Genomic DNA, 14,607 nt, shown 5'->3' with positions numbered 1-14,607 from the left:
TCCATGTTAGTCCTACTGTAGCCTCTATCCCAGCTACTGTGGCCACTTTGTTTATGAGCCTATTGAGCAAGGTGGCTCGGAAAAGAGGCTGACATAGAGTTTCTCATTTGTCCATCTATAATTGAAAGATTCCTCTGTAGTGGATGCCTTTTGGTGGGTATTCGCACAGGATAGAAATTTCTCCACAGTCTGTCTATTTGTATACCAGTCATACATACTTCTGCTCCAGGCTTCCTTGTCACCAACCTTTTGATCATGCTTCTTTCAAATCCCTGGTCATCCGGATCATTGAAAATGTCCATAAATAAGTATAGATCCATATTTTTTTGTCATCTCCCTCTCCATACATGGTGGACAACCAATTATATTGCTTGAAATTCTGCCCGTTAGGATTTTCCTTCAACCACTGTCTTTTCACTACAGTCACTGTCCTTCACTGTCCCTCACTACCCTGTATGGGTCTGTAATTCTGCAGCTGTCCACCTTCAGGTGGTACCAGCATGTTGTGCACATCATTCTGTAATCTGGGCTTGAGTTTTCTTCTTTAGTTATCTCGGTTGTGAGGAACACCCAGGAGGCAGCAGGCAATAGGTATGGACTGAGGGAGATGAGTCAATGCAAGAAGGGTTGGTGTCAAAGGAATCTGACCTACCTGATCATGCACCTTTCTTACACCTTTTTGAACTCAGTTTCTTGTATTCCATTTCTGTTTGATGACAGGTTGCTATTACATGCCCACGTTTAGGTAGTTCAGACAATACTCAGTTCATGATAAGAAGCTCAGGCCACATGATCACCTGATGTCCTATGGATAGATGTTCAGTTTCTACCAAGGTTCAGTAGTAAGCCAGAAGCTGTTTCTCAAAAGAATAATCACCGTCAGAAGAAGGTATAGATTTGCTCCCTCAGTAGTAAGCCAGAAGCTGTTTCTCAAAAGAATAATCACCGTCAGAAGAAGGTATAGATTTGCTCCCAAGTCCTAGATATTTGCACTATGATTTTCCTGGGTACTTCCAGAGGTGCCATATACTCATTAAATCCAGAATCTCTAGGAAGTACACTAATGTCAGTGGGATTAGCTAAAGTTATTGGTATATTCCAGCCTCCCTTGGTCTAATACCCTTAGAATCACTACCCCGTATGTTCCTCAGGTTTCTTCAGATGCATGTTAGTAAAGTAATACAGTTTTCTTAATAAGTTATTTCCTCTATATAAGTATATACCTGTCTCCCCACCACCCCACTGCCCACCGGAACATGCTAAGATTTGGCCATAATTATGGGTAGCACAGGCAGTGGTTGTGGTAGGTCTTGAAGAGAATGGGCATCCCCTATGAAAGCACTTGTCTCAGATGAGGTTATTACAGGGCTTCCAAATGAAGAAGGCTATTCTCAGACACTGGAAGGCATACTACATCTGTTGGTAAGGAAGACTCAGTAATTTGGGAGTTCAAGATTATTTGTTTCATTAAGGTCCAACCAGATGTCTCTTTTCCAAGTTTCAGAATTCCATGTTATACAATTTCTTAACTTTCACTTGAGAAATGTGGTAAGATTGTGAATTTGGCTGTTGTTTATAATTCAGCAAGCCACACAAATTATGTGTGTGAATGTCAGCCCTGGAACTACACAAAGTAAGAGCCTCATTTAGAGTGGTTGTGGAAGCTTTGGTTCTCACACTATGACTTCAATTGAGTTAAGGGATCTGAGCTTGTCATTTTCTTTTTTGTAAGGACTCAAGTGAATCCAAAAGAATCCAGACAACACTGCGGTCCTCATAAGCATCATTCCTGACACAGTGGTCAAGTGCAGCAGCCACTTGGACTCCCAAGGCATATGCTTGACTTAACACTTCCTCATAGTTGACAACAGGCAATAGCTTGATTTGTTGTAATGAAATCTGAAAAATTTGTCCCTGTGGTACTTAATAAGGTCTGTAGTTCTGTCATGTAGCTTGTCATGTTACAGAACCCAGGAAATGAAGTAGTCCAGAATTGCCAGGGAAAATAGGCTGCCTATAATACCAGGTACAAAGGCCTCTTAAACCTTTTTCATTGTGTCCCCCACATTCCTCTTATTCATTCTGTTCTATCCCGTTTTGTCAGTATTATACTTTTGTGGTCTATTCAAATGGAGCCATTCCTAAACATTGTGTTGAACTTTTAAAAGTTTTAAATATTACTCTTCTTGCCCTTATAGTTGAACTGAGCCTGTCCTCTGATACATTTTTCTCCCTTCGTTTATTCTTCATTTTGTTAATCCAAGATCAATTCTCATTTACCTTCTGTATTTTTACTGGTGAACTCTTCTGGCATATATGTTTCAGTTTTGAGGCCTTGCTCTACGAGACAGAGTTCTTAATAATACAGTTCTTAGAGAGGAACCCAGAGTAACTTTGTCATAGCTCTGAAGCTTTATGGTGTGTGTTTTATTTAATTAGCAGAATTTTTTCTCTTCAAAGCAGCTAAATTTAGATGTAGGCTCTTTCCAAAATTCTGTTCTTAAGTTTGAGTCAGAAGTTAGAACGTACAGTGAAGTCCTTCCATTGGTAAACATGTCTTTATAGTAAATTGAAATGTCATTCAGGAAGTATAAAGGCCAAACAATTGTGTAATGATTTCACATCCAGAACTTCCAAAGATTCAAGTATGTGTGTGGTTGCCATGAACTTACTTGAAGTATTCTTGTTTCTCTTCTTTCATTTCAATTCAGTTCAGTATAATTCAAACTAATTGAGAAGACTGTAATCATAACTGCCTGATACAGCAAATATAGAAGGAGCATGGCCACCTAGAAGTACAAGAGTCAACATTTAGACCACTGTGGGATTCTGTACCCTACCACATGCCTCCCAGACCCCATGGCAATTATGCTGTTTTGACCCATTGCTTGTAAAAGTTATTTTTATTTATTTATTTATTTTTTTTTTAAAATTTATTTGACAGAGATAGAGACAGCCAGCGAGAGAGGGAACACAAGCAGGGGGAGTGGGAGAGGAAGAAGCAGGCTTACAGCAGAAGAGCCCGATGTGGGGCTCGATCCCAGAACGCTGGGATCACGCCCTGAGCCGAAGGCAGACGCTTAACCGCTGTGCCACCCAGGCGCCCCTGTAAAAGTTATTTTTAAACATTTTTTTTTAATCCAGAAAAAGTTGCATTACACTTTACTTTGGAAAAAATAATACATCACAAAAACAGTTTGCAAAGAGAAACAGTGGTGAGTTTTAGTCTGACTTTTCATTTTCTCTCTTTTACCAACCTACCATACTTATAGTAGTGTCACTTTCTGTGGAATGGTGTATTTGCTGGAGTATTCAAGTGCGGAAGCTGAAACATCAGCTTTTCATACGGGGATATACAGTAGTAGGACTAACTTGTTTTTATTCTATAAAATCAATGGTGTAGATGAGTATTATTTTAAGATAATTTTTATAAGATTACTTTAATGCAGAAGAGCAATCTAAGAAACCATTATTTCTGAAACAGAACTCTCTTTGGGCAAGTCTGTAATCTCTGTATTTCAGCTTCCCAGTTGAGAAAGTAGAGATAGTACCTGGCTGTAGTTTTAGTGGGAGTTAATGAATTAAGAGTGTTGAGAGCACCATCTGGCACTACAAAGCACTTTTAACTATTAGCTGTTAGTATTATTTTCCTTTTCATTATTACACCTGAGAGGTGATTGTAATAATGGTTTAAATATAAAGTTTGGCATTATTTAACTTCTTTTTCCTTCTTTTCAGATGACCTGTGTAGAAAAAGCAGGAACAGATGAGAAAATGCTTATGAAGGTCTTCCGCTGTTTAGGAAGTTGGTTTAACCTAGGAGTTTTGGACAGTAACTTCATGGCTAACAATAAGTTACTAGCACTCCTTTTTGAGGTTTTGGTAAGTAGTGGCTTTGTTTATGAAAGTATTTTTACCACGTAGTCACGGTAGTAACTAACCTTCTGGAACATAGCAGTGTTTTCACATTTCTGTACAGTGATTGGAAGGTGTATAGTGAGAAAGCAGCAATGTCTCTTCCTTGATACCAAGTACCAGATGAAGGTATTAGTATTAGTACTTAAAATAGAATGTACTTAGGTTTAATAGGAAAGCAGTTTTCCATGTAGATCAATGACTTACATATTAAACAACAAGTAACAAAAAACCATTGGTTTTTTTTTTTTTCTTACTTTAAAATTATAATGGTCATTGGGTCTTTGAGACAGTTACAGATCAGAATATTATCTTTGTAGTTGTGATACTTTACTTACGCATCCGGGTATGTACAGGGTAGATTTGAGGCTTTTGAGATTAATGGAATAAAAAGTAGTAATATCTTTTTATATACTTGCGCATGTTTTCCATAAACTTTGAAAATAATAGTACCTAGTAATACATCCTTTTGTCTTGGTAGATAGGAGTAAGTGAGTGCATAGAATAAGACTGCTTTTTAAAACAAGAAACATAGCAGTGTCTCAAGCACATATTGAACAGGTCTTTGGAAATGGGAGTGACTTTGTCCCCTTCTCCTGGATGGTCTCCTTCCATGAAGTCATATTAGTATGGAAGCTCTGATGTGTACTGGTTATATGCTGGTGCACTGTTATTTAGAAGATGGTAGCATGATAATGGGTTGATATCACTTTGAATTAAAGAAAAGAAAAGCACATTCTCCAAGGAGACATTTTTGGTGTTTCATTGTTTTTAGTGTATTTATGCTGCATTCTTGCATCAGGAGCTAAGACTCAGGACAGTTAGGATGCTAGTAATTGTTTTGCTAGTCATTGTTTTTGTCTCCATGTCTGTAGATGCCCTACCTCAGTAATGGTAATTTTGGTTCTCATCTCACTAAATTGTGTGAAGAGTAGTTAGTATAAATAAATTAATAACCCACTTTTGTTTAAAAATTTATGAATATGAGGGGCACCTGGGTGGTGCATTCAGTTGAGAGGCCCACTCTTGATTTCAGCTCAGGTTGTGATCTCAGGGTTGTGAGATTGAACCCTGCATTGGGCTCTACGCTCAGTGGGGTATCTGCTTGTGATTCTCTCCCTCCCTCCCCCCTCCTGCTCATGTGCTCTCTCTCTCTCCCTAAAATAAATAAATCTTTTTAAAAATTTATGAATGATTGATTACGTATGAAGGGAAGGCAGTTTAGAATACACGTCAAACTCAAGACAGTGGTTACTTCTGGGAATTAAGATAGGGGTAAGGAACAAGCTAAGTAGTGTGCCAGAATTATATTATCTTCACTGATCTAGTGTCAGGACCCCTCTGCCACTTAAAGGAAGAGTGGTTTTAGAGTCATAGTCAACAATATATTCTCATTCTTACATTCATTCAGTGATTCAAAAGCATGCCATTATTTTAATTTGCTTTATGTTTGGACCACAACTTTATTACAGATACAGCCTTTTCTCCCATAGTTCTTTTTTTTAAAGCTTTTACAAATGTAATGCTGGATATATAGAGAAAGGAATAAATTTGAACATTTACTTAACTTGTAAAACACAGTAGTAATAATAATAAATATTTTTGAATCCATCTCTCAACCTAAGAATAAGCTAATGAATAATTTGCATCTATCTTTGTGCTCTCCCAACCCTGCTTGTATAGCTCCTTCCCCGCCCTGGAGATTCTAAATGTCCTTGTTTTTATTATTCATAAAAGACTAATATGACTTCACTAAATTTATCCATCCTCTCAACTGTACTCTTCTAAATAGAAACCCTAGAGGTCTTACTCTTTGAACCCTCTGATCTACTCTAATTCGTACCAGTCGCTTTTTAGATCTACTTCCCAGCTGTCGTTCTGGAACTTCTCTTTACTGTGCTTCTGGATTGGATTAATTGTTTTTTGAACATCCTCAGATTCCTTCCGCAGAAAGATACATGGGAAGTAAACTTTGAGTTTTTGCATTCCTGAGAAATATTTTTATTTTGCTTCTATTCTTGATTGGTGGTTTAACAAGGTGTAGAGTTCTAGGTTCAATATTCTTTTCCTTCAGGATTTCCAAGGCCTTTCTGTCTTGCGTACTGGCAGGCATCATTGCTAGTGAGAAGCTAAATAACTGATTTTTGCTCCTTTCAAAGTTACCTTCTCTCATCCCCAGAAGCTTTAGGAACCTCTGTTGAACCTTGGTATTCTGAAATATTAAGATGATGTGTTAGGTGGGTATGGGTATTTGAGACTTGTCGGACCCTTTCATTTTATTTAATTTTTTATTTTTTAAAAAGATCTTATTTATTTATTTTAGGGAGAGTGTGTGCAAGTGGGGGGAGGAGCAGAGGGGGAGGGAGCGGGAAAGAATCCCAAGCAGACTCTGCGCTGAGTGTGGAGCCCAACGTGGGGCTCAGTCCCACAACCCATGAGATCATGACCTGAGCTGAAACCAAGAGTTGGGCGCCTACCCGACTGAGCCACCCAGGCACCCTGGACCATTTCATTTTAAATAGTACTTGAGTATAAGAAAAAGGATGGAAAAGATTTCCACAGACTAAAACAGGGTAGGGAACACATGGTATTACATTTGAAGGGGCTGATATTGGGAGGGGGGAGGCATGGAATTTTAGAAGTCATGTGACTGTGATTGGGGTACAAAAAGGCTAATTTGTTTGGCGTATAGGGAAATAGAAATAAGACGGAAGATTGATGAATATTGTCTGGTTGAAGGCCATCACTGTTAAGGCCATTATGCATTGAAAGTACATGTTCAGAAACAGGCTATAATTGTTCTGCTAGTACTTGGATTACAGCTTAATGATTATATATCTTACTTCCCTATTCCTGTCATCTCCCAGCAACAGGATAAGACCTCATCCAACCTACACGAAGCTGCTTCAGATTGTGTGTGCTCAGCTCTCTATGCCATTGAGAATGTGGAGACTAACTTGCCATTAGCCATGCAACTTTTTCAAGGAGTCCTAACTTTGGAGACTGCTTATCATATGGCTGTGGCACGTGAAGATTTAGACAAGTGAGTGATTATTTAAGGCAGTAGCCCTGGGTTCCATCCTTCGTGATTTTTTCATGACTCTGTGCAAATATAGACACCACATCCTAAAGATGCTCTGCTCTTCTCACCTGAACCTAGAGTGGCAAATTGGATGCAGAAGGAGAGGTTGGAAGCATGGAAAGTAGTAATTTTTTCCACTCACAAAGGATAAGGCTCTAAGAATTAGGGATGAACTTTGGAGTATCAAGTGTGATTTGATAAGGATTTTATTCAAATGTTTTAGTAATTGAGAAATGAACTGACTTATGAGTCATTTGCTTATATGTATAAAAATATATGATAAAGAAAAGTGGCTGTTACGGAGCTTTTGTTACAGCATGGCTAATAATCACTACATGTCCCTTAGGCTGAAGATCCTTTTATTTATTTAATTAACTATGTGAGTATGTACATATACAGATTTCTGACTTGGTGCTCTCATTACTCTTTCATCTGCAGAGTTCTGAATTACTGCCGTATTTTCACTGAACTATGTGAAACTTTTCTTGAAAAAATTGTTTGTACTCCAGGCCAAGGTCTTGGCGACCTACGAACTCTGGAACTGCTGCTTATTTGTGCAGGACATCCTCAGTATGAGGTAGTGTTTCAATTGTAACCCATTTTTCTCCGAGTTGTATGTTGCATATTACCTTTATTCTGTTGCCACCTGTCCAGCTTTTTATTTGTGGGAAACTATAGTCTTATTTTTGATGAGTGTGATGTGGTGGTTTCCTTTGTATTAGACTTTTTTCTTTTTAAATTATATTTGGGTTTCTGCTTTGAATCCTTCTCTATTTTCTTGCCCCATTAGCTGGGCTGACTGCTGTAGGCACCTCAGGGAACCCGTTGGGAAGAAAGCTTACTACCTTTTAACCAAGCCTCCTCTGTAGGTACTTAGAGTTCTTCTTAGAGTTTTACAGCTAAATACAAAACAAAACCACATAAAATCTTAACTGTACAAGTCTTAACATCCAAAATGTTTTCTCCAAATTGTGAGTGGGAATGAGAAAGGGATTGAAAGGATTTAAAAGTCGTCTCCATTCCAAAATCCCTACAACACCCTGCCTCTTAAAGAGTTGGCTAGGTTTTTTAAAATCTTGTTTATTCAAGAAGTGTTACCTCCTCTTCATAGTATAAGAAGTGAGAAAGAACTCCCAAATTGGATATTGTTTTAAATAGGTCTGTTTATAGTGCCACATAGGTAAGATAAGCTGTGGATAAAGTCCCAGACTTTTTCTTCCCTTTCACTTCTGCTCAGGAAAGTAGGTGAGTAAAAATGACACAAGGTTGGTATGTTCAGGGATTTGAAGATGGTTTTTCTGTCAAGTGGTGGGTTTTTTTTCTTTTCTATTTTAAAGATTTTGTTTATCTTAGAGCACGGGCACAAGCATGAGTGGGGGGCAAAGGGAGAAGCAGACACCCTGCTGAGCAGGGAGCCCAGTGTGGGGCTCTGTCTCAGGACCCTGGGATCATGACCTGAGCCAAAGGCAGATGCTTAACCAGCTGAGCCACCCAGGTGCCCCTGTGAAGAGGTGTTTTAATCTCAAACATGAAATGATTGTAGATTTGAGAAAAAATATTTAAAAGAGACTTCCATTTCTGTATCTATTTCTCTAAATTCAGAATCCATTATACTGTTGGGAAGTTATCAGCTATAGAGGGACTGTATACGCAGTTATTGTAAATGGAGTTTGGGGCCTATCATGGGAAGATAGTTTGGGAGGATAGTAATAAATCTGCTAGAGAACAGGTGGCTCCTTAACTAGTTCTACTCGTATTATTTTAGATTATATCTTCTTTCCTATGTGGTTCTAGTAATAAAACTGTCTTCATATTCCATTCCTTTCCTGATTCAATTAAACCTTCTTTTCTTTTTCTCTCTTTTAATTTGACAGGTAGTAGAAATTTCCTTTAACTTTTGGTACAGACTCGGGGAGCATTTGTACAAAACAAATGATGAAGTTATTCATGGAATCTTCAAAGCGTACATTCAGAGGCTGCTTCATGCCTTGGCTCGACACTGCCAGCTAGAACCAGACCATGTGAGTTCCCTTCTCCAGTTCTTCAGATCTTAATTTCCTACTCTTTTCAGTGCTAATTTGAAAATGAACTAAAAAGAAAATAAAGCTAATGGAATCTGCAGGTTTTCTGTCACTCTGTAGCGTAGACTAAAGAAATCAATACCAGTGTAATGAAGAGTGAATATAAGGCTTATACAGAAAGAAATAAGTTCTGCTGAGCTAGTAATTCTTCTCCTGGAAATTTACTTAAATAATTCTGCTGAAGGAAAAAAAATGGCTATTTTATGTATAAATCTGTAAAGTAAAAAAATGGTAAACTCATGTACAACAATATAAGAAGAGTTATATAAATTATGATGTTGCAACTTGATGGACCATTTGCTAAATAATGACTATTGAAATAGCAGTAATTGGTTTGCTGAATGAAAAATATCAATGTAAAATTTTATATGCTATATTTTTAATAATATATACATGTAGTTGGATTAAAACTAACACAAAAGTGAAGTATTTGTGTGAGGTTGTGGTGAATTACATATGATTTCCCTCCCCATACACACACAGTACACATTTTTCTTTGTATTTATACTGATTTTGTAACTTATAAGANTGATTTTGAAATATAGAAATAATCTATTTGCTTAGAAGAATATACACTAGAAATACTGTAAAATAGTCAATTGGAAAACTCTTTAACCTCCATTCTTTGCTTTGTCTCTTAAATCTTACAGCATTTATTTCATCCATTTGGTTGGTTAGTTAGTTGGTTTAATTCCTGTCCTTCAACCCAGGACTTGAAGAGAGTTTTTTCTCATTGCTCACACTTAGATCTGACATGAAAACTATAACTGTCTTTGTCCTCTTCATTTTAATGTTAACATTGTTGAGTCATGGTATTTTGCATCTTTTAAGAATCTTAGTGATGATCTAGTCTAGTGGTTTTCAACCTTTATTTTTTTTATTTAAGAAATTCTGTCTTCAGCTTCTTTTTACCTGGAAGCCTGATGTGTAAATAAAAGCAGGGCCTCTGTTTTCAATTGGCTTTACTTGCTTGATCCCATTCTTTTGCTAGTTCCCTGGCATCATTTCCCTTGCAGCAATTCCTTATACTTGTGGTTATATAGTCCTTTTATAATTTGTGGAGTGCTTTATAATTCCTTATCTCAAGAGATCCATCATTTCCTCCTCATTCTCTGACTTTAATTTCTTCATCTTAAAGCAAGGATGTTGGACTAGATCAGCAGTTCTCAACAGTATTTAGGGCTTTTTTTCCAGATAGTCATGGATAAAGCATCTCATATATGCCCTTAACCATCTCCCAATTGGAAGTATGAACTATAAATGATCTCTNCTAGATCAGCAGTTCTCAACAGTATTTAGGGCTTTTTTTCCAGATAGTCATGGATAAAGCATCTCATATATGTCCTTAACCATCTCCCAATTGGAAGTATGAACTATAAATGATCTCTCTTTTTTTTTTTTTTTAAAGATTTTATTTATTTATTGGACAGAGAGAGACACAGCAAGAGAGGGAACACCAGCAGGGGGAGTGGGAGAGGGAGAAGCAGGCTTCCAGCTGAGCAGGGAGCCGGATGCTGGGCTCAATCCCAGGACTCTGGAATCATGACCTTAGCCGAAGGCAGACACTTAACGACTGAGCCACCCATGCACCCCTGATCTCTATATTTTTTTAATGAAAATTTTCAAATATTTGGCATAGATGAGAATTTTATAGTGAATATCTATATGCCTACTACCTGAGTTCTACCATTAATATTTTACTATACTTGTTTTATGTTTTATTATATATCTGTCTGCCTATTTAAAATTCTTTTTAAAGTCTAAAACTCTATTCTGCATCTAGTTGTTGTGGTAATGACTGATTCTGGTAAATCCTGAGCCATGAAGCTTCAGGGGCTTATTCAGTACTAAAAATAAGGTAAACTTAAAACTCTTAAATTACCACCTCTTCCAGGTCACTTCCCACCCTGACCATTCAGATTTTTTCAACAAGAGAGCAAGGTGTGGCTTGGAAATCGAGGGGTTGGGGGGGTGGGGAAGGAAGAACAGTTTCTCTTATAAAGGTAGAGGATAGGTTGTATTGACTTGACATACCTAAAAGTTCAGGAGACCCTGTACAGTAAAATACCCTTTGATTTAGGCAACTTACCTCGTGTTCATTGGGACTGAACTGCTTAATGACTTTCTCTTTATTCTTGATTTTATAGAGGTCAGTGAAAGCCTTAGTGATAAGTTTAAAAGAAATTTGTTATCTGACTTGAAATTTCAGGAGGGGGTTCCTGAGGAGACTGATGACTTTGGAGAGTTTCGGATGAGGGTCTCAGACCTGGTGAAAGACTTGATTTTCCTGATTGGGTCTATGGAGTGTTTTGCTCAGGTAAGTCCGTTTGGCGATTCTTACCAGTTTTACTGATCACTTTAGTTGTGTTCACTTCTGTGTCTTCTATAAATGTTCCACCTTTTTCTTAAATTTTAATGTCTAAATGGGACATAGATATGCAGGTGCCTAGCACACTGCCTGGCATATAGTAGCTTTGTTTAGTATCTTAACAAGCCAATTGCAGTCTGTGGATGGTTCAGTATGGTTTACTCTTACTATTCTTGCTGTCAAAAGCTGTTCTACTTGTCCAGTAGGAATGGAAAATCATAGATAAACCTTAAGGCCCTGAGGTTTTTATAGGGAACTTGGACCTAGCCAGGAAAAATAGGCAAGTTTTTCTGCTTTATTGATTATGTACCAACTCCTGGCAACTCTTTTAGTTATTTGGTATTTCCTTTGTCCACGCTTATGGTTAGATTCCTGTGCAGTTTCATCCCAGAGGTGACTATACTAGAGTAGAAGATTCATAGTCCTGTGATTTTCCTGACAGTGAGTAACGTTTTAACCTCATAAGGTTGCAATCATCACCATTCCACGTCACTTAACATTAGCATAATTTCAGGCAGTTTTCATATTGCTGGATCATGCTCTAAGCTCTGAAATAATAGTTTTGATACTTCGTCAGCAATACTGAACTAACCTTTATTTTATTTTATTTTTTTTGGTAAACCAGCCATTTTGTATATTTGGGGGTATAATCTGATTTAGAAGGTGTTAATAAAATTATAGCTGTTATTCTTTATATTGAGCAAAGTGTGTTTATTGATCTAATTACAAAGGGTTGGAGATTCTTAGAAAGCAGATTCAGTGAGATCACCAGATCACAGGCAGATGACCTGTGTTCACATTTCAGCTCTTCTGTCATTTGCTATGTGGTTTTGAGCAAGTTACTTGTTCTTCAGAACTCAGTTTACAAATGTACTTAGATTACCAGTGTTGTCCAAGATGTATTCTGTGGAACACCGGTCCTATGAGATGTTCTTTGGGGGGAAAAATCCTCAGTTAAAATTGGGAAATGACTTGAACAGTACATTAAAGGCTCGGTGAAGTCCTACAAGAGAATTATTTAATTTTATCTTAGCAGTATTTGTTATTTGACTACAGAAATCTTATTTAGACTTAACACCCAGTCAGATGGATATACCCTGGGAAATTTCTGGACTAGAACATCTCTGAGTATTCTGCTTGGTCTCCTTTTTTCCTCCCCATACTTGGATATGGTATTCTAAATAGCTACTTTTTAAGAATTTAATCTGTACTACTAGTGTTGATGTGGATAAGTCTTTAAAACAGTAGAAATGTAAAATCAATACATATATAAGCAATTTACATTGTATCTCAATTTTAAGTGTATTTATGTATTTATCAGTTATTATAGGGATCAGGAAAAGACACTCATGTAATATGTTTTGCTTTTCCATAATACTCACTTTGTTGGGGCAGATGATAATCTTGATACACTCTTGGGGAATCTAACTGGGTTTATTTCAGATATTAAGTTAGCAGTTACTTGTAGTTAGTGAAGATGTGAAAAATGAAATAATATTCTCCCCTGGCTCTGAGAGATCATTAGATTTAGAAACAAGCGGCTGGATTTATTTTAACTAACAGGATTTTTTGTTTTGTTTGTTTTGGAATTCTATTCTGTTTTCCTTTTAATGGATCCATAATCCACCTCTTCTTCTCTAGTTATATTCTACTCTGAAAGAAGGCAACCCACCCTGGGAGGTGACAGAAGCGGTTCTCTTTATCATGGCTGCTATAGCAAAGAGTGTTGATCCGTGAGTGTCTAATAAGTCTTTTGCTGGGAACTCTAAATATCAAAGGAAGGAAAATTACACCATTTTTCTCATATGGTATATGTTTGGAAACTCTTAGAACTTCTGTAATGCTGCCTAGTCTTCTGACTTCTGGAGTCTTTCCAGAGTGCATGCATTGCTAATATTCATATTTTAACTACATATCCTAGAGTTAAAATTATTTTGTTCTCAATGCTAGGAAGATAATGCTGATTTATTTTTCTAACTGAGGCTCCCTTGCGAAAGTTGATATAATAAAAAATTTGTTAGGCTGTTAAATTGTTGGTACTTGCTTAAAAGCAGTTGAATAGGCACTGATTAGCTCTCAGCTGCTTTTGGACCTTGGGTAAGTTATCCTTACAAATATTTCATTCTCCTTTTTGTCTGCCTTAGAGAATCATTTGTGAGTTTTTGAAAGGCAAGACAGGCACCATTTCACCTTAAAAGAATAGCAAAGTCTAAAGGGCAATTACTATTTTTGTTACTGCCATGGGAAATTTTTAAGTTATTCGAATTTGGTTTCTAATTGAGTAGCATAGAAATTCTGTTTATGATTTTAGCATGACTTCCTAAAAAAAGAATTTACTTTGTGCTGTGAGTTTATAAATTGATGCTAATATCTATCAAGTTTTCTTGTATTGTGATGAGGTACCTGCAACTGAGCTATATCTCAAGCCTTGGTTGGAGAGATGGTTAAGGCATGTATTTATGAAAAGTATAGTGCTGCTTACTTAGCTGCCTTTGAGGGTTTAGTCAATGAAATCTTACATTGTTTCTAATGCAGTAAATATTCAAGGAGAATAGAGTAGGTTTGTTTTCTCTATTAAGATGTACTGGTCCTGAATTATATACCATACTCTTTGCTCTTAAATTTGTTTTGGTATCTCTTGGAACCTTCAGTGATAGTCTGAAGATTATCAAAATCACTTGTATTCTAACTGATATGTGTCAGGGTGAAAAAGGATGGGTAGAGAGTCTCAAAAATTAGTTTAGTGCTCCCAGGAAACATAAGGTATAAATGAGAGGAGATTCTATATTGTTTTTTGTTTATTCATGTTTCAGGCCAACTGCATGATTACAATTTTTTAGTGTATATAAAGGACTTAGACTTAGTTTATCAGCATGGATTGCTTTTGCTCTAATCCAGGACACTATTTGGATTTTAAACATCTTTCATTTCTGGATTATATCGTACCACTATGGGGGCATAAAGAATTTCAGCGAGTATTCTTGGGGAGTGGAAAAAAGACAAGGAAAGGGAAAAAATAAATTCTTGGAGCCATGGAGAGTATTTGGTTAACTTTAATTTTCCCTCACGTTCCAAGTCAGGGCACCTTTATCTGTTCCTTCAGCTTGTATTCTTGTTCCTTTAGTTAGTGAGCTGGCCCACCCATGCTTACCTGTTCTTAA

At 37.1% G+C, this 14,607-nt stretch overlaps 1 protein-coding gene across 4 annotated transcripts in view; it reads left to right on the top strand.

Moving 5' to 3' along the window:
- TNPO3 (transportin 3) overlaps positions 1-14,607 on the top strand; it is an 83,981-nt gene that overhangs the window by 36,594 nt on the left and 32,780 nt on the right. For all 4 annotated transcript variants that reach the window (XM_002913432.4, XM_019804192.2, XM_019804188.2 and 1 more), the window contains 6 exons: positions 3,739-3,882; positions 6,783-6,958; positions 7,436-7,574; positions 8,872-9,018; positions 11,288-11,395; positions 13,088-13,179. In XM_002913432.4, the coding sequence (XP_002913478.1) occupies positions 3,739-3,882; positions 6,783-6,958; positions 7,436-7,574; positions 8,872-9,018; positions 11,288-11,395; positions 13,088-13,179 (806 nt within the window). The remainder of the gene's footprint in view (positions 1-3,738; positions 3,883-6,782; positions 6,959-7,435; positions 7,575-8,871; positions 9,019-11,287; positions 11,396-13,087; positions 13,180-14,607) is intronic.

The sequence above is a fragment of the Ailuropoda melanoleuca genome, chromosome 1 (assembly GCF_002007445.2).
Source record: "Ailuropoda melanoleuca isolate Jingjing chromosome 1, ASM200744v2, whole genome shotgun sequence".
Classification (NCBI taxonomy): Eukaryota; Metazoa; Chordata; class Mammalia; order Carnivora; family Ursidae; genus Ailuropoda; species Ailuropoda melanoleuca.
Note: the sequence above shows the minus strand (reverse complement) of the source record. Positions and strands in the feature narration are given on the sequence as shown.